We start from the raw sequence: 26,093 nt of genomic DNA, 5'->3' as shown, positions 1-26,093 counted from the left end.
AAATAGTCACATAGACTTTATTTAAAATAACTTACTCACTTTACTGAAATGAACAGTTTTACATTATTGCAGGTTATTTTCAATTATACCATTACTTTTAGATATTTAAATGTATACTACCTTTAAATCAGCCAGAATATCCACTACCATGTGAAAATTATCTTGTAGTAGTCTACAGTATGTCTCTGGTAGATAACCACATGTTGCAAAGGCTGTGTGTGTTTGCTGTGTGTGTGAGAGCAGCTGTCAGGGAGCTCGGCTCAGGACATTGGGACTGAGCCGCCTCCTACAGACCCCCCCCCCCCATCAGGAGTCATTCTCCCAGCCGCTCACCTCCACTGTTTCACATATATGTATATCTTTTTACAGAATTAATGTAGCTTCAGTGCTTAATACCGCCCCCACAAAAAGGAAAAAGAACATTAACTTTTTTCTAATTCAATGATTGCACATTTAAAAAGTCAGAAGATTAAAAGTTGATAATAAAGTAGTGAAATGTATTTGGTGAGAAGTTGAAAAGTAAAACAGCAAAGAATTACGGCTCAGAGTAATGACTGTGGTAGAGAGAGTGTGTGTGTGTGTGGTGTGTGTGTGTGTGTGTGTGTGTGTGTGTGTGTGTGTGTGTGTGTGTGTGTGTGTGTGTGTGTGTGTGTGTGTGTGTGTGTGTGTGTGTGTGTGTGTGTGTGTGTGTGTGTGTGTGTGTGTGTGTGTGTGTGTGATATCAGAAGACAGACAGGTTCTCAGTCATCTCTACTGGCAGATAGAGAGTCCTCACTCCTTACAGCTCTATAACTACACATATGATTGAAACAGAATAGCCCTGTACACTGACCATCCACAATCACTATTTTAGTTATGAACTCCTATTTTCAATATAAATTGCTGTATACACTGCATATGTACAACAACAAAAAACATATAGTTAAACGTTTGTAGTGAATAGGTAAAGGTTGTCACTCAATGATCTGACTCAAGTCTAATTGGCCTCTCAAAAAGGAGCAGCAAGTCAAATGTAAATTGGAATCAAAAATCCTAATCTGAATCAGAACGCTGATATAAATGTATCTCTTTCTTTAAACCTTATTTAAAGTTCCCATCTAAGATGGTTATTTGAGTTTCACCCTGCAGGTGTACTTCTGCTGATCAAAAGAGTCACCATCTAGTGGAGAAGCAGATCTTTGAGATCTGAACTAGGAACAGCCTTAAGGCAAACACTGTGTAGATCTGTGCTGAACCATCAGCGCATCCCTCCTGGTCTCCATAACAACCCTCCTCCTCATCAATCCCAGCAGCCACTTCTGTTTAGTTGTATCTCATTCTCCTGTTTCTTTCAGCACTTCCAGACCTTTGATTTCCTTTTTCTCCTTTTCTGAATGAATCAGTGTTCCCACAGCTCAAGTGATGCCACTCCTTACCGAGCATTCCTTAACAACTCTTAATAAGAGGCACGTGACTCCACAGCTTCACTGATGCCAACACACCTTCCAGAACTCACAGCTGTTCACCTCACGAAAGACCAGATGAATATTAGTATTTAGTAGTGATTTTTCAAATCAATCGTACAATTGATTGGTCATTTTGGTCTCATTAGGGCTTGTTGAAGGAAATATAAAAATCAAATCAAAAGAAACTCTCAAGATATTTGGTGCATATGCATGTGCATGTGTTTTGTGTGTATTTGTGTGCGTGTGCAGAACCACTTAGATATATCATTATGAATCATTACATGAACATGTGAAAGTGATATAACCCCACCCCCCCACACACACCTACCCCGTTAAAATACCCTCAATGTTCAAAATTACACATAAATAATACTGATATAAATGTGGCAAAATTCCAAAAAGTGAGAAAAACATTATTCATCAGACTGATGAGAACATGACATACACATGTTTAAAATACTTTGTGCTGCTAAGATGTGCTGTTTCTGAGGACACATCACCAGTTTACACAAACTGGAGAGGGGGACACACAGAGCCCCCGTTTCACTAGTTGTTCGACATGACCTTAAGAGCTTTAACGCAGTGAGCTTAAGGAACCCGACATGACTTATAGAGTAGAATAAAGCGATATCATGGGATCATTTCTGACATCATCTTCATCTGAGACTATTCTCAATCAACATATCGTTCATTATGATCACAATAAAATATTTTTCCTTTCAGTAACCCCACACCTGTGAGACATACCAGTGGGTGGAAGAAGAATCCCTAATGAAACCGGGCTCCAGTTGAGGATGGGTCGGGTTAGAGGGGGCAGTTATCAAAGTTACCCATTTGTACCCAGGAGGTTCTCATCTCCTTGGGCACCATATTTATCTGCAATACTGTCATCATAATGTGGCGATACGACACGACACAGCATGACACCATCATACAACACCGACCATTCAGCCACATCTATGAGTATGTGTGTGTGTGCGTGTGTGTGTGTGTGTGTGTGTGTGTGCGCATGTGTGTGCGCGTGTGTGTGCGCGCGTGTGTGTGTGTGTGTGTGTGTGTGTGTGTGTGTGTGTGTGTGTGTGCGTGTGCGTGTGTGTGTGTGCTCTGTAGATTGTTGACTGTGTGTGCCATGCTAACTTCTCTCAGCAGATCTGCAGACAGCAGTGGTGGTCACCATGCTATAGTTTAATATATGGCTACGCTTAGTGATGGATGGTCAGCCAGTAAAACAAAGAAAAATGTTCTTTTTACTTTTCAGGAAAAAAGAAAAAGGAAAAGCCCAGCTGGCCCAAACATCAGCACACTGGATGCTCCAGGCAACACACAATCAGATGAAATTACATCTCTTTGGGGTCTTCTGCTCATTGTTTTTCTTTCTTTTAATGTTATTATCTTGCATGTTTCTTGTGCGATGTTTAACATGCACTGTGCTTTCTTTTATTTTGCAAAAGTTGAAGTGCCACCTCATGGTTATTTTGGTTGCCTTATATGATTTTAGGCCAGTTTCCGTTGATTGTTCTGCACATTCCCACATTGCACAGCTACTTTGGTGAATTGGGGTGTGGGTTAGGGTTAGGGTTAGGGTTAGGGTTAGGGTTAGGGTTGCACGCTTAAGGCCCCAAAAGTCTTAGGCCGGCCTTGGTAAATGTAGGCTTAATAGAAATATCACGAAGACCTTACAGTTCATAGCCAGACTTCCTTTTGAAACATTTCTAATTCAGCTATCTTGTTATCAGATTTAGCAGATTGCAATCTCCTCTCCTCTGAGGAGGGAAGTGCTTTCTGAGGTACATCGTGAGGCCTTTCACTCAAACGTCAGGGTGAAGAAAAGAATGGAGCAAACCAACATAGCAGATGCTAAAGTGTTAGCATAGATCACCGAGCCAATGATCTACTGCATTGTGTCTTTCTAGTCATAATGTTTCTGCATACTAATCATTATTTGAATCCATGTTTGCATTGTTTGCATTTAACCCATGTATTGTGTGTTTAGGCATGTGTGTGTGTGTGTGTGTGTGTGTGTGTGTGTGTGTGTGTGTGTGTGTGTGTGTGTGTTCTTTCTCCATAGGTGTGTGTTTATGTGTACGCGTTGAGGCGTTCTTTGGAGCGTGTAGAGTGGATGTCGTGCAGCTCCTGCTCCTCTTTGGACTTGATGTCCTCATACTTCTGAATCCGGCTGGCGTCCTTCAGATATCCCCAGTTAGCAGCCAGAGCCATCAGGAAGTGGACCTGGGGGGTGTGCATGGATACAATTTACTTTTAGACCCTAATTTGTTGGTTTTAGTTTTGAAGAAAATGTTCACCAGTCTTTTTATAAATACTTTCCCAATGTAAGATGTTTTTCTTTCAGTATAAAGACAGATGTGAGTGATATGCTCCAATGACAATGCCATGTGGAGTCCTCTCCATGTGAACAAAGAAAACAAAATGTGTATTTCTTCACGGGTACACAGATTTAGTCTATCATTTAGAACCCAATTAAGACAGAACTTTAGGCATCTTTGTTTCATTGATTGAACTTTATCTGCCTGGATTCATTTTCTGCCTCATGTCCAGCGGCTGTGGTTGAGTGTGTGAATCAGCATTAAGTTAGATCAGGGATGGGCAAATGGCGTAGTACTGATACCGTCCACTAGACTCCTAGTTACGTCACAAGCTGCGTACATGATTTCAAATACCGCGAAATAATCTGTGACGCGTTTGTGTGTATTGTGTTTGTTTCCCGGGAACAGCAGAGTGCGGGTTGACAGGTGTCTGTGTTGACATTCCCCTTATTGTGGAATAAGGGGAATGCAGAGACTACAAGTGTCTTAGGTTCAAGTTAGACAACTAATGTCTGGGTTAGTGTTCATGACAAGCACATTTTCCGTGCTTTCCAATAGTTTAAAATAGTTGTATTCCACTGTTAAATAACCTGTTCAATACAAACATGCCACTTGTAAAAATTAAATTAAATGTCTGTGAACTGATATTAGTTTAGTGAGCTTATTAGAGGATGTTCCCTGAAAGATTGTAAAATGTCAATGAAGATGTCAGACTTAATTTGTTAATAATTACATACAATACATGGAATTTGTTCCAAGTGAATCTGCGGCCCCCTGGTGGCCAGTACATCAATTATGTGGCCCCCACCACCATCAAAGTTGCCCATCCCGAGTTAGATGATCGCGATTTGGCACATTGATGACAGCTCTGCCATCAGTGTATGAATGTGTGTTTGAAGGGTAGATGTGTAACAGCAGTTTGAATTATTTGAAGAATAGAAAGGCGCTAAATAATTGCATTTTAGGTGTGTTAGTGTGAGAACTCCAATCACCATGGCGATGACAGCGGCTCCTGCTCCTGCCAGTGTGCACACGAACAGATGGAAGGTCAGGTCCAGCTGGAACACACAAGCAGTGGTCATTTATCTCTTTCTCTCTCTTTTGTTGACAAAAGTCATAAATCCTATTGTGTGTTATTCAAACGTGTTCACACGTGTGGTTCTTACCTCATTGGATTCACACATCTTGAAGAACTTCTCAGATCCTGTACACACCTTCTTCTCCTCAGAGATGGTCACCGCTCCTAAACATAAACTCTTCATTACTATGGACTTCACACTTTTATATTTTACAAGAATGCAGATAAATGAACTGAATCTGGAGAATATATAAATATGACATTGAAGCCCTTTGAATCTTTCTTTATATTCCTATATCTCTGTCTCTGTATTTATGTTATTCAAATTGACTAAGATTATTGATTCACTGGTATTGCACCCGGGGAATCTCGGAATGCACTTATCGTGACCTAAAAAAAGGATCGAATCCGAAACTTAAAAATAACGAAGCAGCTTTTTTATTTTAAGGTTGAAGTGTATATTTATTCCCTGTGAGAAAGGTTCATTAGATGAAGTGATGAGTTTGCTGACAGAAGGGCTATGTGCAGTTTGAAGGTCCGGCCAGCAGGGGGCAGTGCTGCAGGGACACCACATGGAGGACAGACTGGCACTACAATATTTGCTTGAAACACTCCTTCATCACCAGTTAAACACATGATGTAATATGATGTCAGAAGTCATAAATAGTAAAGGAACCATGAATCAATATTTTTACTTAGTGCTAAAAGCATGCAGTCAGTGCTTATGTCACTATGATTTGATTTTAATCTTGTTGTCAGTTTATGAATATACCCATTTAATTATTACTTTAATACATTCAGTTATACATTATGTCCAATTAGGTCCTACATTAAGAAAGGAATTATTTGAAATGTAAATGTTTTAAAAAATCTACATTATATAGTGAGAGATTATGGTGGTTTTATGACGGATGCTTGTTTATTTAAAACATTTAATAAAATATAATAATTTTGGGGTTACACATTTGAACTAAATTAAATATTTTATTTCAATTAGTTAACTCGATGTTTTTTGTTGACTTCAACACCAGTATGTTGTTACAGACAGTATATCCTTAAATCCAAGCAACAAAAAAAATTCCACCCCCCCCAAAAAAAGACACACAAGTAAGGACAAAGCCTTTCTTAAAGTGGACCTATCATGCTATATTTGAATAATATATTGTAGGGCCACACCTATATAAAACATGTCTGCAAAGTTCTTTTTTCAAAATACCAAACAGATCATGCATTTTAGCCATGCCTCATTTCGCTCTATTTGCTCTTTCCAGCCCTGTTTTTGCAGGGGCTGATTCTGTGACGTAGCTTTAATGCAAATGAGCTGCAGCTGACCACGCCCCCCTGCTTTGAGATCAGTTGCTGGGCTGTCAGAAGAGGGAGAGAAAAAGAGATCTCCGTTATTCATTTGTTTTAAAGCTCAATAAATAACAAAGAAGACCTTTGACCGGCACTTTTCTAATTTTGTCCAGAAGATTTAACTTTAACGGACATCTTGACCGGCGAAAGAAACTGAAACTGAAACTCTGCCGCACGGTCCCCTCGTTCCTTGGAAGAGGCGGAGAGGTGGGTGTTTGTCATCTGCTGGTGGACTAACCGGAGAGAATTACAGTGCTTGCCTCGACGGGGAGGGATTGCATTGAATTAAAGCAGCGGGAGCAAACGCTTGCCTCAGGGAGGGAGAAAAAAAGCCACAGCGGAGAATAAACAGAAGGGTAACCATGGTAACTATGGGCGGGAAGTCTTCTTCGCTGCTTTTGTGGCAGACTACAGCGCCAATTACAGGCCTGGCATATGTACTACAGCGTCTCCAGCGCTTTCGATGGCCGGCTGTGGCCCAACCCCACATTCCCCTGATAGGTGGAGAGTTGGCCATATAGGCGGAGCTCCTCGTTCCTGACGTCAGAGAATTTTCAAATCTGGATCAGTTTTTATCAGATCCGTTGCAGCCCCTTTTTTAGAGATTTGGGTATGGAGGAAAATAGAGAGGGTTGTGTTTTCTGACACTTGGTGAGTTCCCTGGAACACAGGGGGACACATATTCATGTTTAAAAGACGTACAAAAGTGCATTTTGCATGATAGGTCCCCTTTAAGGTGTCCAGGAAATGCAAAGGATGTCTGCAGAGTAGGTGAGGAGGAAGGGGACATGTTACTGTGAGAACACACACACCCATCATCCTAACACACACAGCACCACAGTCTGCCTCATTAAGGCGTAGGCTCCACGAGGACGAAAACGGGTTGAATCCGCATATTTCTCATGCGTATAGCCCTTTAAGCTCGACGACGCCGTAACAGAAACGTAGAAACAGACCCCGCAAACGACAACGGGTCCAAAGGTGGATAGATCTGGGAACGGAGCGCTCTGGGGGGTCCAACGGGGCCGTGGGGTCGCCTATACGGTCATGCGTTTCATAGCCCCGCCTCTCCCCGCCTCTCCCCACCTCTGCTGCTCACCCCCGCAAAAGTACACTGCACACTGAATTCAGATTATTTATCTTTATCTCGATATGAACATAAACGCGAGTGAAGTCTAATCTGACAGGACGGAGACACGCAGCTCCTCCGGCTGTGAAGCAGCCACACACTTCAAGTCAGATCACCACCCTTAGCTATTTTAATTACCTCTCAAACTACCTAAATTAGTTATAAATATGTTTATTTTTACTGTCGGGTTTACTTACTGGATCAGCTGCTGCATGAGGAAGCATGAAGATTTAAACTTTAACACACATTGACCGGCGAAAAACTCTGCGCGGTTCCCTCCGCCCCCACCGCGGAGAATAAACAGAAGTGCAGCCATGACAACCATTCTTCTTCGCTGCTTTTGTGGAGGAAGTTGCTGCTTTTGTGGAGGAAGTTACAGCGCCACGTACAGGCTCGGCAGTACATATGTACTGCAGCTTTTCCAGCGGTTGGATGTAAACGGAGCCGTCTCGTGGAGCTTGACACAATCCGGTGTATATTGCGTGTGGGCGGAAGGTTTTTTGCGGTTGCGTTTGCGTTACTCCGATGCGTTTTGCCGTATTTGTCCTCGTGGAGCCGGGGCCTAAACCCCCCTTCAAGTCCAGGAGAGGTTACACCTATTCATCCTTTGAGCAAGGAGACTTTTCCTTTTCTGTGGCAGCGATGGGCCTGCTCCGTATGGGGGTTATTCCCTATGTGTATTCAAGAGCGTGGTCTTTAAATTTGAGAGCATAATTTATTGATTTCACATTCAGATTATGTATTTCTTTCCCTCAAACCCTGTCATCGCACTCAAATAGTGCCTGCTTGCGCTTAGATTTGCTCTGCTTCTGCTCAAACTGTACGCTTGCACTCAGATATATTGCGCCATTTGCCCATCCCTGGTCTGGAGGATCACTGTCCAACATGGAGCAAAGTCATATCGTTTTATTTGCCATACTTTTTACGCTGGCAAGGGTGCCGTGAATCAACCACGTCAGGTCTTGCTCATTGACAGCTGCATGAACAAACATGGCTAGTAACGTTAGCTTAAACCAAGGTGGTAATATTTCAAATGGCTCTTAAATACACGCAATATAGTCATCGTAATGTATGCTTCCGTGAGTTTCATTTTCCCTTCATCCATGGGTGTAGCACATGTCCTGTTTAAGTCTAATCAGTGTGGCTAAATAAAAGACTCACATTAATAATTAGGGATGCCCCAATCGATCGGCCGCCGATCGGCCGCCGATCATTATCGGCCGATATTCACTCTTAATAGTGTGATCGGTGCTCTCTATAAAGGCCTACCTCTGGAACAACCTAAACTAGTTATAAATATGTTTATTCTTCACTGTCGGGTCGCTCATTACTGGATCAGTGAGCTGCATGAGATACTGACGGGCTGTCAGGGGAGGGAGAGAGGGAGAGAGGGAGAGAGGGAGAGAGGGAGAGAGGGAGAGAGAGCGCTTCCGCTTATTTCTCCCGTGTTATTATCCAAAGTTAATGTAAACTTGAATAATGTACTTCATTTGAATGTAATAATTATGTTGTTTGTTGTTTGTGGAAGCGCATCATCTATGGAAAAATGTATCTGAACTTTTCGATCCGTTACGATTATAAACTGAAGTAATATAAAAATGAGCCCCATTAACTTTAAATGGAAGATCCCCATAGCCCGAGCAGAAGCAGAGCAAATCTAAGCGCAAGAAGGCACTATTTGAGTGCGAGAACAGGGTTTGAGGGAAAGAAATACATCATCTGAACGTGAAATCAATAAATGATGCTCTCAAATGTAAAGACCACGCTCTTGAATAAAGATAGGGAATAACCCCCATAGCTCCGTGGAACACAGTTTCTACATTTCACACTGTGTGCATCAGGCAGATGTGTGTCCAGCCCTCTGGGAACCTTGTTTTTACTAATATTATATTTTCAAGGAGCACAAGATGCAAGGAGTGATTGTGTTTAAAACGATATCAACAATTTCTGTCGATAATAATCAGTTATTCAAATTTGATTTATTTAGCCCTATTTCACAAATGGCACATTTGTCTCAGGGGGCTTTACAGTGCGCACAGCATACTGCACCCTCTGTCTGCAGACCCTCACACAAGAAGGGAGAAGAACCTCCCAAAGAAACCCCCCAGCGCCATTTATGCTGGGGACGCCGGGGGACATGTCCCCACCACTTTTGGATATGGCCAATTTTCTCCCCACCAGTTTGCAGTAGGATCATTTGTTAAAATGTTCTGAAAATATTGTGCACAAGACAACATGTCCAATCTCTGGGTGTTGCAGCTTCGACCTGCGACACGTCTAATATTAGTAATAATTGAATAAAGAATAGTAAAGTGATTGTTGCTCCCGCTTTGCAGCAGCGTATAGTTTCTGTACTATAAAAAACGCTATGGTATGTATATTTGTATATATGTATGTATTGTTTGCGGGGGGTGCTTAATGCGTGTTGAATCTACTGCAGACGTGCAGTAGATTCATTTGTGTAGATTAAAAAGATAATACATTTGCACATAGACAGTCCAAATGATATAAATGATGATGTGTATCTAAAGGAGGAAAGATTGATCTTGCTGGATGTTAATGATCTCTTTTAACAATAAGGTGGGGGTCAGATCCAGACAGAGCATTTAAAACTGGCAACCTGCCAGCTGAGAGACGCACACAGTCACACCTGAGGCCCCGCATGCTGGAAATCATTTACACTTTAAACAACCCCAAAAGGAGGAGACATATATTTCTTTCACATTTACAACGTCTTTAGCTCTGATTTTCAATTTCAAAGATAACAATTGATTTGAAATTGAGTAATTATGACAAATCCATCCATATGTTTCATGTTAGCTTGTCACATACCAAACTGACGCAGGTCCAGGCAGAGGTTGGCTCCCTCCACCAGGCTGGTGTTCTGACACATGGACCACACGTTGAAGTACATGAAGACCGGCAGGCTGGTGAAGGCCGTCACCCCCAGCCACACCAGGAAGAACAGGTATGCCAGGAACATCAGCTGCAAACACACACACCGCACACTATGTGTTATCAACCCACCGTGTGTGTGTGTGTGTGTGTGTGTGTGTGTGTGTGTGTGTGTGTGTGTGTGTGTGTGTGTGTGTGTGTGTGTGTGTGTGTGTGTGTGTGTGTGTGTGTGTGTGTGTGTGTGTGTGTGTGTGTGTGAATGTGTACGTCTTTCTCTCTCCTTCTCTCCATCAGTCCAGCTTTATATCGCGTCAGGCCGCTCTCAGGTTGGTGCTCAAAACATTGAAACACTCTTCCTCCATGTTTGCTGCTTTCCATGGCTGTGCCTATGCTATCAATACATACTAAAAAGAACAGTATGTGAACATGTATTATATATAAATCAATGTTATTGTATGTGTCTTGTTTTGTTTTAATTCAAATGAACATAATGCATTGTTATTTATGATATTGATAATCAAGAATTCAGTACCTTTCCTGGTCCCTCGGGGTTTTTGTGATTTCCAGTTCTTGTGCTCAGCTTTTTAAATGAATGAAAAGCTCTCTTTTGTTCTCTAAACCTGCCTCACTTTTGTTTTTTGCATTTGGCTCCAACTTTTTGCAAAATCGTGACTTAATAGAAAACACCAAAACCAACTATAGTTCACATTTATTGACACTGTCAGACTTCCCTGCTCTTTTTGTGGCTCTCAGGTCAATCATATTGGTGCCTGCTGAAGAAGTGAGTCATTGAAAAGTGCACATAAATATAAAGTTAAATTATAAAAGGCGCAGGTGTTTCCTTGTATAGCCGATTTCTGTAGTTTTTAGCTAGTGCTTATCAAACATGAGAAAAAAGTGCATTTGTTAGGGACAATTTTAAGCAGAGGACAAATACTCTGTGTGTGTGTGTGTGTGTGTGTGTGTGTGTGTGTGTGTGTGTGTGTGTGTGTGTGTGTGTGTGTGTGTGTGTGTGTGTGTGTGTGTGTGTGTGTGTGTGTGTGTGTGTGTGTGTGTGTGTGTGTGTGTGCTTATTGTGTTTATTCTATTGTGTGACTCACTGGTGAGCTTTTCATTGTTTCAATGAAGCTCTAAGTCTATATGACACTTTAATAAAACAAGAAATATTTGTTATCGGGATTATTTCATTGTTGGTTTTGGTGTTTTCAACAATTTGGCAACATAAGATGTTACCAGTCATTCACTGTGAATATTAACAATACTATTTGAAATGTCAATGTATCAAATCAAATGTACTGGTTACAAAGATTTCTTACGAATGCAGTCAGGCAGCGTCCGCAGGCAGAGATCTTGAACTCTCCATACAGATCCCTGATGGCGCCCGTGGTGAAGAAGCCCTCCACCAGCAGCAGCACTCCAAACACAAAGAACCCAGCTGCAAGGCCATAGATGATGTACTTCAGGATGTCAATACTTTGAAGAGACCAAACAAACACGCAGTTTATTTTTCAATACTGCATCTGTAAGTGTTAGTTGTAGACTTTATAATATATCTTATATCAGCTAAATCATCTTGTGTACCCGCCATCAACAAATTCAAAGAAGATGATGGATTGGATGGGGGTGGGTTGGTTTTGGCATTGGTGTAGAAAACAACACGTTTCCTCTTTAGTGTATCACTGATGTGACGGCTCTGCTTTAACAGAGCCTGTTGATGTGTGTGTGCTTGTGTGTGATCGTGTTTCACGTGTCTGTTGTTGTGTGTTCCTTCACAGGTCTGGTAGTCGTGGTTAATCTTGGCAACATGGAGCACCTGGCCAGTCTCCCTGGACCATGAGACCGGCCGGGTGGGTCTCTCTTTCGGTTGCAGTAGAATGTCCAAATATTCTTATCCTATTTCTGTCCTAACCATGATTTCTAGACTTCAGTGAACTAAACTGAGGAGTCCATCCTAACTGTGAGGAGTCCATCCTAACTGAGGAGTCCATCCTAACTGAGGAGTCCATCCTAACTGTGAGGAGTCCATCCTAACTGAGGAGTCCATCCTAACTGTGAGGAGACCATCCTAACTGAGGAGTCCATCCTAACTGTGAGGAGTCCATCCTAACTGAGGAGTCCATCCTAACTGAGTCCATCCTAACTGAGGAGTCCATCCTAACTGTGAGGAGTCCATCCTAACTGAGGAGTCCATCCTAACTGAGTCCATCCTAACTGAGTCCATCCTAACTGAGGAGTCCATCCTAACTGAGTCCATCCTAACTGAGGAGTCCATCCTAACTGAGTCCATCCTAACTGAGGAGTCCATCCTAACTGAGTCCATCCTAACTGAGGAGTCCATCCTAACTGTGAGGAGTCCATCCTAACTGAGGAGTCCATTCTAACTGAGTCCATCCTAACTGAGGAGTCCATCCTAACTGAGTCCATCCTAACTGAGGAGTCCATCCTAACTGAGTCCATCCTAACTGTGAGGAGTCCATTCTAACTGAGTCCATCCTAACTGAGGAGTCCATCCTAACTGAGGAGTCCATTCTAACTGAGTCCATCCTAACTGAGGAGTCCATCCTAACTGAGTCCATCCTAACTGAGGAGTCCATCCTAACTGAGGAGTCCATCCTAACTGAGGAGTCCATCCTAACTGAGTCCATCCTAACTGAGGAGTCCATCCTAACTGAGGAGTCCATCCTAACTGAGGAGTCCATCCTAACTGAGGAGTCCATTCTAACTGAGTCCATCCTAACTGAGGAGTCCATCCTAACTGAGTCCATCCTAACTGAGGAGTCCATCCAAACTGAGTCCATCCTAACTGAGGAGTCCATCCTAACTGAGGAGTCCATTCTAACTGAGTCCATCCTAACTGAGGAGTCCATCCTAACTGAGTCCATCCTAACTGAGGAGTCCATCCTAACTGAGTCCATCCTAACTGAGGAGTCCATCCTAACTGAGGAGTCCATCCTAACTGAGTCCATCCTAACTGAGGAGTCCATCCTAACTGAGTCCATCCTAACTGAGGAGTCCATCCTAACTGAGTCCATCCTAACTGAGGAGTCCATCCTAACTGAGGAGTCCATCCTAACTGAGTCCATCCTAACTGAGGAGTCCATCCTAACTGAGGAGTCCATCCTAACTGAGGAGTCCATCCTAACTGAGTCCATCCTAACTGAGGAGTCCATCCTAACTGAGGAGTCCATCCTAACTGAGTCCATCCTAACTGAGGAGTCCATCCTAACTGAGGAGTCCATCCTAACTGAGGAGTCCATCCTAACTGAGGAGACCATCCTAACTGAGGGGTCCAACCTAACTGAGTCCATCCTAACTGAGGAGTCCATCCTAACTGAGGGGTCCATCCTAACTGTGAGGAGACCATCCTAACTGAGGAGTCCATCCTAACCGTGTTGAGAAAAGTGTGGGTTGAAGTGTCATAGTTATTATGCTAAAACATGAAAACTCTCCCAGAGAAATAAGGGTAAAATAAGGTCACTCACATGGTAAACACATCCAGAGTTTCTCCCGGGGCTCGGATGACTTCAAAGTAGTTCTGCAGGATGGTGACGGTGCCACTCAGAGCCTCGTGGCCGCAGCCGCAGAACAGGGCCACCCCCATGTAGAGCAGAATGGTGGCGATGAGCGAGGCCCAGGGCAGGCTACCCACACAGCGCTCACAGCACTCTTTACAACCTGACACACACAACATTGGATAAGTATGAGACAATACATTTAAGAAGTTCAATCTAATCTATAAATTATTATAGGAGTCGCAGAATGATCATATTTGCAAATAAGATGATTCCAAAAGCCCATGGTGAAAAGCTTAAAGCAAGTATTCACACTGGTAATGAGGTTCAGGAACATTCATGTTCTTTAATCATTCTGAGACGGCTCAGACTAAACATTGACTAATCAAATAGACCTAATCAACAAAAATATAAATGATACCCAGTTTCTAACAAGTAGAGGAGGCAATGCAAATTAGTGATGGCAGCCCCTCCCTGAGACCCTCCTCTAAATGATGACTCAGGTATCATATGTGAACTGCATAGGGAAGTGTTATCAATAATTGAGAGTTTGTTGACTGATCAGTTTATGTTTCAAATTGTTACAATCTGGATCTGATTGTTGAACACCTTTTTCACATCTATGAAGAATACAGTAATATTAACACGCAATATTACATGTTAGACGCTTTTATCCAGAGAGACTTCCATACATTCATTACTGCGGACAATCCCCAACCTGGGGTGAAGTGTCTGGCTCAGGGACACAACTACATGCTGACTGCAGTGGGACTCGAACTTGCGCTGCCCTGATCCGAAGATCATTATTCCACTGAGCCACAGCCACCATCACAACGCTTGAATACATACAAAAACTTGATTCACTTTCCAGAACACTACAACTTCCAGAGTCTAGATAGAGAGAAAACGAGACAGTGTTTGAAATACATTCCTAGTGCTGTGAACACACAAAGAAAGTACCATGCACCACCACTACGAAGACAGTATATCATACTGTGTTCACATTAAACATGAAGTATCAAGATATCTGCATGGATAATTATATTAAGAGGTAAGTTGGGAAAATATGATTGTTTGTCTTTGCAAAGGCCCTTGTGAGGTGCACATTTCATGACCTACATGATGAAACTTAGCAGTAAATATGTTCAGTAAAATAAATATTAGTAGTTTAGATAAGATCTCTGAGGTTTGGAATGTAACTTTATTACAAAACTGGACACAAATACAGCCTTTTACATATGGAGACTGCATACAGTTTCTATCAGTGATGATATGCCAAACATCATCTTAAATGATATTATATAATGACTCTCTTGTGTGGCTGCCTCTGCTACTTTGAGTCGCTGTAGTTCCACCAGATCACATGTTTTCTTTCTTCTTTTAGAACTACTATTCACCCTGAACACACTTTAACATGATGTCTCCAGTACAACTGCAAATACTTGTAGTAACAAATAATTCCATGTATTGTATCTTACATTTATCCTCATTCACTAAATTGTATATATGCACTGATTACTGTTTATTTTAAAGAGTCCCCCCCCCCCCCTCAGGGGCCAGCCTTCCCATAACACTGTTTGAGGATCAATGATGTTCAGGCAGCTGGCGTAACTGTAGTTTCCCAAACATGATGGAGAATAACAGGTGCCTTCAGGAGATGATCAAATACCAGAAGCCATCTACACTATCTCTAGAGTTGCCTGATTGACAGGTGTCTGCCTTTAAGTCTCTACTCTTAAATAATCCATATCAGCCAACACACACACACACACACACACACACACACACACACACACACACACACACACACACACACACACACACACACACACACACACACACACACACACACACACACACACACACACAAACACACACACACAGACAGACAGACAGACAGACAGACAGACAGACAGACAGACAGACAGACAGACAGACAGACACACACACACACACACACACACACACACACTCTTCAAAATAAGCCTACATTTGGACAGAGAAGCAATCCTACAGAAAGATAAAGATAAATAAAATAACACACACACACACTTGCCCTCCCTGTTGCACAGAATAGAGGCTTGTGTGTGTGTGTGTGTCTGTGTGTGCATGCGCGTGTGAGTCATCACACTGCTCAGGTTTAATTGACCAGCCTTGTTGCCATGCCAACAGGGGTGTGGCAGGAGCCTGCTGACCCACTTTGCCTGTAGCGTTGTCATGGCAACAGTGCTGCTCTTCTAGCATTACAGACACACTAATGCACATTTTCACACAGGGATGAACGCACAGAAACACTCACACACAGCATCCATTCGCACAGAAGTTCAGTCTCATTTCCATTATTGTCTTAATTTGTGAAAATTGTCAATGCACAAAATGTGCTTCTCGACAAAATATGAGCCTGTAATGGAGGAACAAAAATGGCTGCTATGCCTGGGAAGGTACCATTTTGCTCTGACTGACTCCATTTAATAAAAGATTCATCGCTGAGATCTGAAACATGCTAATTTTGCTTCCTTTTACACAGACCTGAGCCATTCTATGTTCAGAAAGCCTTAAAAGACTCAGAATGAGAACTCTGAGGCAGATGGCCGCACGAAGAGAGGTGTGATAGAGACAGGGTTAGAGGAGTGTGTGGTGTGTCTGTGAGGCTGTTACGCAGTGAGTGTCTTACGTCTACATATTTGTATTTCTGAATGTGTATGTCTGTGCAGTTCTGCTTCTGTCACTCTTTGTATGTGTGTGTGTGTGTGTGTGTGTGTGTGTGTGTGTGTGTGTGTGTGTGTGTGTGTGTGTGTGTGTGTGTGTGTGTGTGTGTGTGTGTGTGTGTGTGTGTGTGTGTGTGTGTGTGTGTGTGTGTGTGTGCTGAATTTCATAATCCCTCACCATATTTCCGTATTTGGGCTTAAACGCAGGAAAGACCCAGTGACCTGGTAAAAAGTGGGACAGGGTAAACACAAACGGCTGTGTACTGTATCTAAATGTGTGTGTGTGTGTGTGTGTGTGTGTGTGTGGGTGTGTGTGTGTGTGTGTGTGTATTTTCTTTGTTTAGTAAGGGGTAAACATTTTCAGACGGATGTGACAGACAGTCTCCATTTGATGTCCTCTTATTCCGAATGACCTTAATCCTAACGTGTCTGCAGCATTGATAAGAACGATGATCGTCACAGTGTTATTTAGAGGTGTACACTGAAACTTTAATATGTTGTTTAAAAAACAGCAAACATATAAAATAGCTGCTAAATATTATTCCCTAATAGCAAAAGGGTATCTTATCCAGATAAAATTACTGCTATTATATTTTATATGATTTTAATATTCTTCCCAGTGGATCATTTCAAATTTTAATTTTAATATAGGACTAATCCAAATCTAATAGACGAATATGTGATGAAGTTGATGGTGTATAATCAGGTGGATGGATCTCTTAGATTAACCTCCTCCAATGATCTTTGATTAGCATCCTCTGTAGGACCGCATCTGCCGAAACCATCACAATGGTCTGTGATCATTGTGTGTTAATTGGCTATGGTCAGGCACCACTCCTCTAAAACATACACACATTATTTCCTAAAGCTTTCCCAACTCAAACACACTTTAATGCTTTCCCATTGAGAACTAGTGCTCATGAAGTAGGGCCTGATTGTCTAAACACACGCACACACATACATGCATGCACGCACGCACGCACACGCACGCACGCACACGCACGCACGCACGCACGCACACACACACACACAGTGCCCTGAAGATGCACTCAAGAGTCAAAGGCCTGTTCTAATGGAGAATGACAAGTTGAGCCCCGTTGCACCATTTACAGAGAGTTTACCTAAAAAAGGATCTAACTGACATCACACACACACACACACACACACACACACACAAACACACACACACACACACACACACACACACACACACACACACACACACACACACACACACTGTTAATGGCAGGAGCCTGTTAGCAGAGAATCCTGATATGATTCACCTTACTGTCAATCAATGTGTCTGTTCATGCTCAAATCCTGGCTGCCCCCCCCCCCCCCCCCCCCCATCACCGTGTATCAGTGATGCTACTGAGACGCTCGTTCCCCGAATGATTATTTAACCTGTATTTCTAAAGGACTATACAGGTCAGATGAGAACAATCTCAAACCCTCTTCCTGTTCCTGTTGTGAGATTAACATGAAAAACATTACTAGATCTCTAAATATACTAAACATTCGAATAGATGTTGATCTGGATATCATTTGTCGTTCTGGAGGCCTTTCACCTAAGTTAGAAGAGTATTCAAAGATAAGTACAAAAGGGTTGACTGCATGAATTTTGGTCCATAACCAAGAAATTCTTCAGCTGCCTCAGTAATCAGTTAGAGGAGAACAAGTAAACACTTAGCATGTCATCTTCAGAGTTCATCAGCTGAGCAACTTGAGACAGGATCCAGAGCAGCAGTGGAGAGAAGGTGGGGGTGCGGAGAACAATCACATTTCACTGATGGCTTTCAGGCTGTAGACGTGAGCCGTCATTAAAGCCATAGCTGATATGGTGAAAGGGCACACCTTTGAAATGGTCATGTGCTGCTCATGTTTACTTGCCGTATTAAATGCATAATTACATTTAAACTGGGACTTCATTTTTTTGACATGATAAAACGATCTAGATAGTTTCCTTACTTACAAATGTAGGAATATCAGCATTTAGTTGCACATTTGTTCAAATAAGTTCAAAAACTGCCTCACATTTGATCTAAAAAGTTGTTCCAAATAAATGCATTAAAAGCAATTATAAAAAGGAAATCATGAACATTCTAGATGGACTGAGCATTCTCCTTATTGGTTAACTTCAATCAATGCATTCCATGCTGTTCAATACTCCCATAAGGATTGATACAGAGGCAATTATCTTACCGGATTAAGTTAGTAACTCTTTACTAGGTCAGTTTTTAAGTTCTAACAGTACGATTCTGATCTTTGACTGATCAAGATCAATATGTGGGTATTTTAAAAACTGCTGTTGAGTATGGATGACTTCATTTAAAAAAAAAATCTTCTTCATTGGACTCCATCATGTGAACATTGAGGTGGATAAAATGCTAATTAAAATATGAATCAACACAGCGATCAACTTCACCACAACGGATTGTATGGGCTATAGCTGATGTTGCAGTAGACCAATCACATGTCGCATTAAGTCAAAGAACAGCTCAATCGATGTGTGAGTGTGTGTGAATGAACATTTAGGTTAGATCCTGGTGAGGAAGGCTCTAGATAAAATGCAAGTCGATTTCAGCTAAAGAGCAGAGAAGCCTGTAGTGAACACTGGAACACTGACAGCATGCCCCCCCCCCACACACACACACAAACACAGTGAGGACACAGTATAGAACATCGCCTCTCTCAGCCACAGACGCTGTCACTAAACCACACCTCCATGTTTGTGTGTAGGTTCCTAGGTTCAATGATGAAATGTAAAAAAGAAGTTAGCGGCCAAAATAAGAGTCAACATCTCTAAAAGCTCTGCTTATCCAGCAACAGGGCCAGCAGAACTCACAAGTCATTTTTCTGGGGGACATTAATTAGTACATTTCACAGCAGTCTGCCTCTGTGTTCCAGTATTTGGTACGTACAAGTGGACTTGTTGGGCTCATGCTAGTGTTCATGTATTATGTCGGTGAAGGAATTGAGATCAGTCCTATACCTTTCCCTGGCTTCCTCCTGCCTCCCCCCTCCCCCACTCTCTCTCTCGCTCTCTCTCTGTGGGCCTGCTAAGGCAATTTGTATTGACTTATTCATTTCTCTGTTAGGTTCCTTTCTATTAGTGGTCATAATAATGAAATGGATATGAGGCAAATACACAAAGTCCACTTTCATATAATGGACTCCTGTCAGCGTTCCCACTGGCTTCTACAATACATTAGAAACACTTCATACTTTTTTGCTGGTTTAGGAAGTGGCTAAAAAACATATCCAGGTATCCCAGGAAACAATATTTGATACACCTGAAGTGAGGTATTTGTTGACCTGTTTCACTGAAGTAAGTTTAATAAAACTGTCTATGTTCATATGTGTTAATTGTGCGGTCCAACATAAAAAAACCTTCATAACCCTAAATGGTAAAGATGCCAGCTGAATGAGTGGTGTGGAGTACTGAAATCAGGTGTCAATGTATCTGAGTCCTGAAAGGAGCAGATCCCAGTACAGCTGTTCCTCTGTACCTGTCCCCTGTGCAAATCATTTGAACACTCTCAGATTAGATTTGAGAACGTAACACTATATCTGTTAATGCATCATAAACACGAGTCATTAAGTAACATAACACCTTTTTGTAAGATGCAGCTTATGGTCAACTTTAACACTAAGTTCTTATGGATCTTAAAATTAAATTCATATTTTTAAGACTAAAGACTCATCAGGATTTCTTTTATCATGGTAGGTGGGGTTACCTCTGCTATTCTGTGATTTGAATTTCACCTGGAATGTGTCTGGGTCACTTTTCATCCGCACCCCAGTAATAGTTGCATCTGTGATAGCCTGCTGCTGAACTCGAGGTTGTTTCTGTCATTTCATTGACTTCAACAGCAATGTATTGCTGAGATGATATTTTGAGGGGAAGAGCAACGAGTCCTAGTACTTCTTCATCAGCAGTGTTACATGTGACTTTGAAGGAAAAAAGACAAAGTGAAAAACACTTATCTTTAATAAAAAACAATAGTTGGAACATATAGGCTTATACCATGTTCATTGGCAAGACCTCTTAAAATGACATCAAATGGGATGTTTTCACCTTTCCATTAAATCTCCTGCCCCCCCTGGGGAGGCTTTCACTAGCTCCTGCTGTGAACGCTGCCCATACCCTGTGACCCCCTACCCCGACCATTCAAATGCTGTCTGGAACTCTCACTGGGATTACTCACATCATTACATTTCAACAGATTTCCTATTTCAAGATCATTCATTGAATCCATTTGTATCATTACATCGGGTTAATAATAAATTGAACCACTTATGAGTGTGCTGTATAATAATTTGTCATGTTGCACAGATTATTTTGTATTATTAAAGATAAAAGCCCTCAACACATCAGCATCACACCATCATCTCTTCCCGTCATGTTCATCAGAAGAAGTTATCACAGTGCAGAGCGTAGGGACACAGTCCTAACAGCTGAAGCTTGTTTTGAAAAGATTGAACACCTAGACCTAGACCTAGAAACACTTTGACAGAGCCTCTAAATAAGAAACCAATATCCATCATTTATTAATAGCAATTCATCAATCCAAAACGATGTCCATGTACACGATGCAAATGGACAGCTGGTCTGCATCTGTCTCTGTCTTATTGATCACACACACACACGCACGCACGCACGCACGCACGCACGCACGCACGCACGCACGCACACACACACACACACACACACACACACACACACACACACACACACACACACACACACACACACACACACACACACACACACACCTTCCAGAAAAAGACATCAGTTAGACTTTCACAAAACAATTCCATAAACATGTTACCATGGATACAGTGTTAATACATTTTAATATGGAGATAAATGCAAATAATATTTTTTCATCAAACCACCTCCATTTGCATTTCTACATCCTGAGAGCAGCACTGCTTATCTCTCATTTCACACCAGAGCTGCAATGAAGAAAATGGACACGCCCATTTGTACCGCCAACAGCAACAACAAAATATGGGAGGATGCAAGAAAAAACATGTCTACGCTATCAGCAAGGCAAAAAATGGATGTAGGAAGAGAAGGAGGGATCTGATGGAGGTGGGCGAGAGATGAGTCAAAGAGGGTTAGAAAGAGAGGGAAGCCAAAGTAAAGAAGAAGCAGAGCAGAAGCAGACAGACTGATACACCCAGAGAATCCAGTTTCAAACCTAGGGGGTCAGAATGATTTAAAAATGACATAAAGAAACAGGACTAGTGATACGAAAATGGAGGGACGGGAGAGAGCCACACGAACGGCAGAGAGAAAAGGAGACATGCAGAGAGCGCGGGAGAGGGAAAGACGTTCAGACAAGCGTGAAGCATCAACAATGGAGGCTAACAAAGAAAACCCAATGGAGGCATCAATCACTGCCCCACTTATCCCTCCTCCCTGTGATGTTTTAGTCTTTATTGGAAGCTTTTGCCCCACACTCTGTCACCCTCTTCTACCCCTTTCCTCCCCCCTGCCACTCCCACCTCCTCCATACATCCATCCATCTGTCCATCCATCTGTCCATCCAGCCTCCAAAACAACACCAACCCTCCAGTGTCTGCCATCTCATCCTCCACCCAAACAATCTGCTTATTTATGCACCCATTCATCGAAACACACGAAGAATTGGGTTATATAATCTGTGGTGTTATCATGAACAGAAAAATAGATGGCATGATTAAAAAAAACTGCAGACGGTTCCATTTCTGTTGAAACGAGTAGGAAGAGTCTATGAGAATTGTGCCAAAAATCTGCAATACAAATCTATGCTTATTTTTGTTTCTGCAGGACATGTATGCTGCCTTCTTTCTCCCTGCCCACAACACACACAAAGGAATCCCATTAGAGCGAGAGGAATGGATGGACAGAACAATGGCACAGCTGATTAAAGATAGAAATGCACTGATTATTCTTCCTTACCTTTCTGGCTTTGCGATTCATCCATGTTTTCCTCCATTGTGGCAAGTTACAGTCCCTTTGTCTCTACTGAGTGTGATCTGTTTAAAGCCCCTTGCTAGCTCTCAGCACAGAGTGCGTGTGTGTGTGTATGTGGGAGGCTGTGTGTGTGAGAGTGTTTTTTCTCTCGGTGTAGATGATGGAGGCTCAGGGAAGTCCCTGTTTCAATGCTCTGCTCTCTCTCTCTCTGGGCTTCTTCAGCATCCCATCTTGGCATCTATCTTTGGCTTCCAATGCAGATACTCTTTTACACTATGTATGTCAAAAAATGACAACCTAAATGTTAACAGCAAATAAATGATCATTTCAGTTAAAAGCCATTCTTATACACTTCAATACTGTGACATTAGAAATAGAATAAGAATAAAGTGTCAAATACAAAGTATGCTAATGAGCCATGAGTTAATGTCAATGTACCTTTATGGTAAGTGTGTAAAAACTCAAACAAGATCCAGAATAAACACACCAAGAGAACATAGAATAGGACACATTGAAAGCATCCCAGAACTCTTCTGAGAAAATATACGAGAAGACACCATCAAACATAGCAGCTCTACACACTGACATGACGAAGATCTTAAATGTCATGTACAACAAAAGGCCCATCATCATCATCATCATCATCATCATCATCATCATCATCATCATCATCATCATCATCATCATCATCATAAAAACACAGATACCACAAGTGTTTCTTTCTCAGAATTCACACAGCTCTACATTGTGAAAAAAACTCTTATATACACTGTACCTCTATAAGAGTTGTGTATTTTATCTCAAAGTTCTATAAGTGAAGAAAAAGGTTTCTGCCTCTATCCCAGTAAAGTAGGGGAGTGACACGTAGAGTGGTGCAGCAATGAGTCCTAAAACCTGGAAATGAGTTAGCATGTTATCAGTTCCGGCTTCATTGTCTCGAGGTCAATGATTTTTTTCAACAGGTTTTAGATCATATGGCGGAAATAAATTGCAGTTACGCTTCAAACATCCTCAAAACTGTGAATCTGTGGAGATTATCCCGCTGAGTATCACAACAAGTGTTTGTCGCAGATCTGATTTTCTGGAATATTCCAAAATCCAGTGGAAAACGCTTTTGCTTTTAGTCGATGGACCCCTTGCGTTGCTTAACGTCGTCACCGCACCGCTCTATTCACACGTCATTATCCGGACCAATACACTGTAGCTTGTCCTAAGTGTTTTTTAGCTTTTGAGGTTGTTTGTATAGTTACATTTAAATTTGGTGTAAATACTTCCCTTTAGCATCCTTTTTTTAACGCTAAATAGTTTCTTAAAAATGTGTTTACTTACTTTGCAATTTACTTTTTGAGATTGTTTATGTTCGCACCACCAGATACTAAAGCATATTCCTTGTATGTGTAAACGTACCTGGCAATAAACTGGATTCTAATTCTGATACATAGCAGTCAAGCCACTAAAGTCTCACTCCCTGATAGTCCAATAGCGACGCTTGGTCAGGGTCCCGTGGCGTGCAGTTGTGACGCACCGAGGCTCCTTCAGCTTCATAAACGGACGCAAAGAGCTTTCAACTGATTGCAATGTATTCCCATCGGTGGCGGTATTTGACGCTCAGGGAAGCACCGCATCGGTCCATGTCGGTGGCAGTTAAAGGCAATGTGAGCGTCCATTCCCATTGGATAACGGAGAATTGTACACCCGGAAGTAAGTATTGATTTTACAGTGATATCTGCACTACTCATCAACTCAAAAACACCAGATTATCCTTGTTAATTACACAACATTGATTGGTTTAAATTGTGTAAAATGCTTTTGCGTTTTTCTCCTAGGATTCTGATAGTTTTATCGAAGTTTAGGATGGCCGAAGACGCTACACTACCCATAATCCTCAGCTATCGTTTGGGACGACGCCAGTCCGCTTTGCTCGACAAACCCAGTGATTAGTCCTCAAGCTCTGTGATTGGTTGACCTTCGACTTTATTCCATATGAAAAAAACGTTTCTTAAAAGATAAAATATTCAGCTAGTGCTTGCTTTACTCTTTGAAAGTCATCACATAAATGCATTGTAGAGATGGGCGAGTCCTGATTCATCCGGATCATTAACCCGGATCCTAGTAATGAGCTGGTCGTGACGAGTCTCCCCTCTCGATTAACCCGAGTCCTTTGAGTCCTACACCTGGTGACGTACAAATTAAAACTATAAATTGTGTCACTCGCTACTCTCCTTATAACATGTAAAATCACATTACAACGTACCCCAGTCCATCTGCCTAGCCTTTAGCAAGTAGGATAGCTGCCAGAAGTTATCGTTTGGCTCAGGAGAGTGGACGCAGATCAGTGAAACTTCCTGCACTCAGAGCCGTAACCGTAGCAGATCCAGAGATCCAGAGATCCAGGCAGACTCATCATGCACGAGTCAACAGCAGACTCAGATTCGCAAATCCTGACTCACTGTTCCAGATATTTGGAGCATAATAACTGAACGCTGCTTCTCCATGTTTAGTTCTGACTCTGGGGACAGAAAGCTGACCAGTCCCTGATGACCTGAGAGTTCTGGATGGTTCATAATTTAGCAGTAGGTCAGAAATGTATTTTGGGCCTAAACCATTCAAAGTGAAACCATTCACTCAGAGCCGTAACCGTTTAGCAGCAGATCCAGAGATCCAGCAGACTCGTCCTCATGCATGAGTCAACAGCAGACTCAGATTCGCCAAATCGCAAAATAACCCTTTTTTTTTGTGATCAACATTTTTTATTAAAGCAAAAGACACTGTGTAGCGGAGGTTCATGTAACGTTAGTTTAATATGCTCGTGAAATGCAACAACTTTTCGGTTTCACCGGTAGGATTTCTACGCTCTTGGTGATGCTGACTCATATGACTCAAAGGACTCGTATGATCCGGATCTCTTCAATGACTGACTCAGAAGACTCCGAGTCCATAAAAGGATCCGGATTTGCCATCTCTAATGCATTGTAATAAATGGTTCGGCTGCATTAAATATTACACATCTGCCGTAGTTCTTTATCTATCTACAGAGATTGGGCCTCAGAATATACCAGAAACTATTCTTTTACCATTCTGTTTTAATTTCACAATAAAGTTCACAATAATATTATTATTTGTTATTAACTAGACCGCTGGGTCATATTAAGACCATCTTTTCTGTGTTGCTGTGGGTTTTTTCCATTGCTTTTGTGTTACAAATATCAAAACTATCTATCTAACACTCCTCCTCCCCCCACCCCCACAATGAATATCGACCAATCACGTTCTTGCTTGATTTGCGGGACCAGCGTTGCAGTCGGGAAGAAAAGCAATGTGGAGCAGCAGCTCACCGCTTCATAAGGAGTTTGACCGTGATTTTCCTTCAGGCAGAATCTACACAACACATCAGCCCCATTGAACAGCCTAGTCGTGCCAGCCTATACAGCACATGTACACAGAGTTTTACTGTGTGTGTGTTGCAACTTGCATAGGCCTGGCTATATATTTATTGCACTTGACGCACACACACGCATGGCACTTTTCGAAATCCCGTTTGTGTCCCCCCACTTTACAAATATGTTTTTATTTTTTTTAACGCAAGCCGTCATCGCCACGGAGGAGCACACAACCTCTGTGAGCGAGCGAGACAGAGGGAGAGAGAGCGAGAGAGCTAGGGAGAGCACACCTTTATCTATT

The 26,093-nt window shown here is 42.1% G+C and overlaps 1 protein-coding gene across 1 annotated transcript; it reads right to left on the bottom strand.

Annotated features, from left to right (window-relative positions):
* Positions 1-685: 685 nt before the first annotated feature.
* On the bottom strand, positions 686-22,602 carry LOC117474885 (neuronal membrane glycoprotein M6-a-like). The gene is made up of 7 exons (XM_034120908.1): positions 22,398-22,602; positions 13,710-13,902; positions 11,544-11,700; positions 10,165-10,318; positions 4,936-5,012; positions 4,762-4,827; positions 686-3,674 (listed from the first exon to the last, which is right to left on the bottom strand). Exons 1-7 carry the CDS (start codon positions 22,432-22,434, stop codon positions 3,522-3,524), a joined length of 837 nt encoding a protein of 278 aa, XP_033976799.1. The 5' UTR covers positions 22,435-22,602; the 3' UTR covers positions 686-3,521.
* Positions 22,603-26,093: the final 3,491 nt, after the last annotated feature.

This window comes from Trematomus bernacchii, unplaced genomic scaffold, assembly GCF_902827165.1.
Source record: "Trematomus bernacchii unplaced genomic scaffold, fTreBer1.1, whole genome shotgun sequence".
Classification (NCBI taxonomy): Eukaryota; Metazoa; Chordata; class Actinopteri; order Perciformes; family Nototheniidae; genus Trematomus; species Trematomus bernacchii.
The sequence above is the reverse complement of the archived record's forward strand: the minus strand, read 5'-3'. Positions and strand labels throughout refer to the sequence as shown.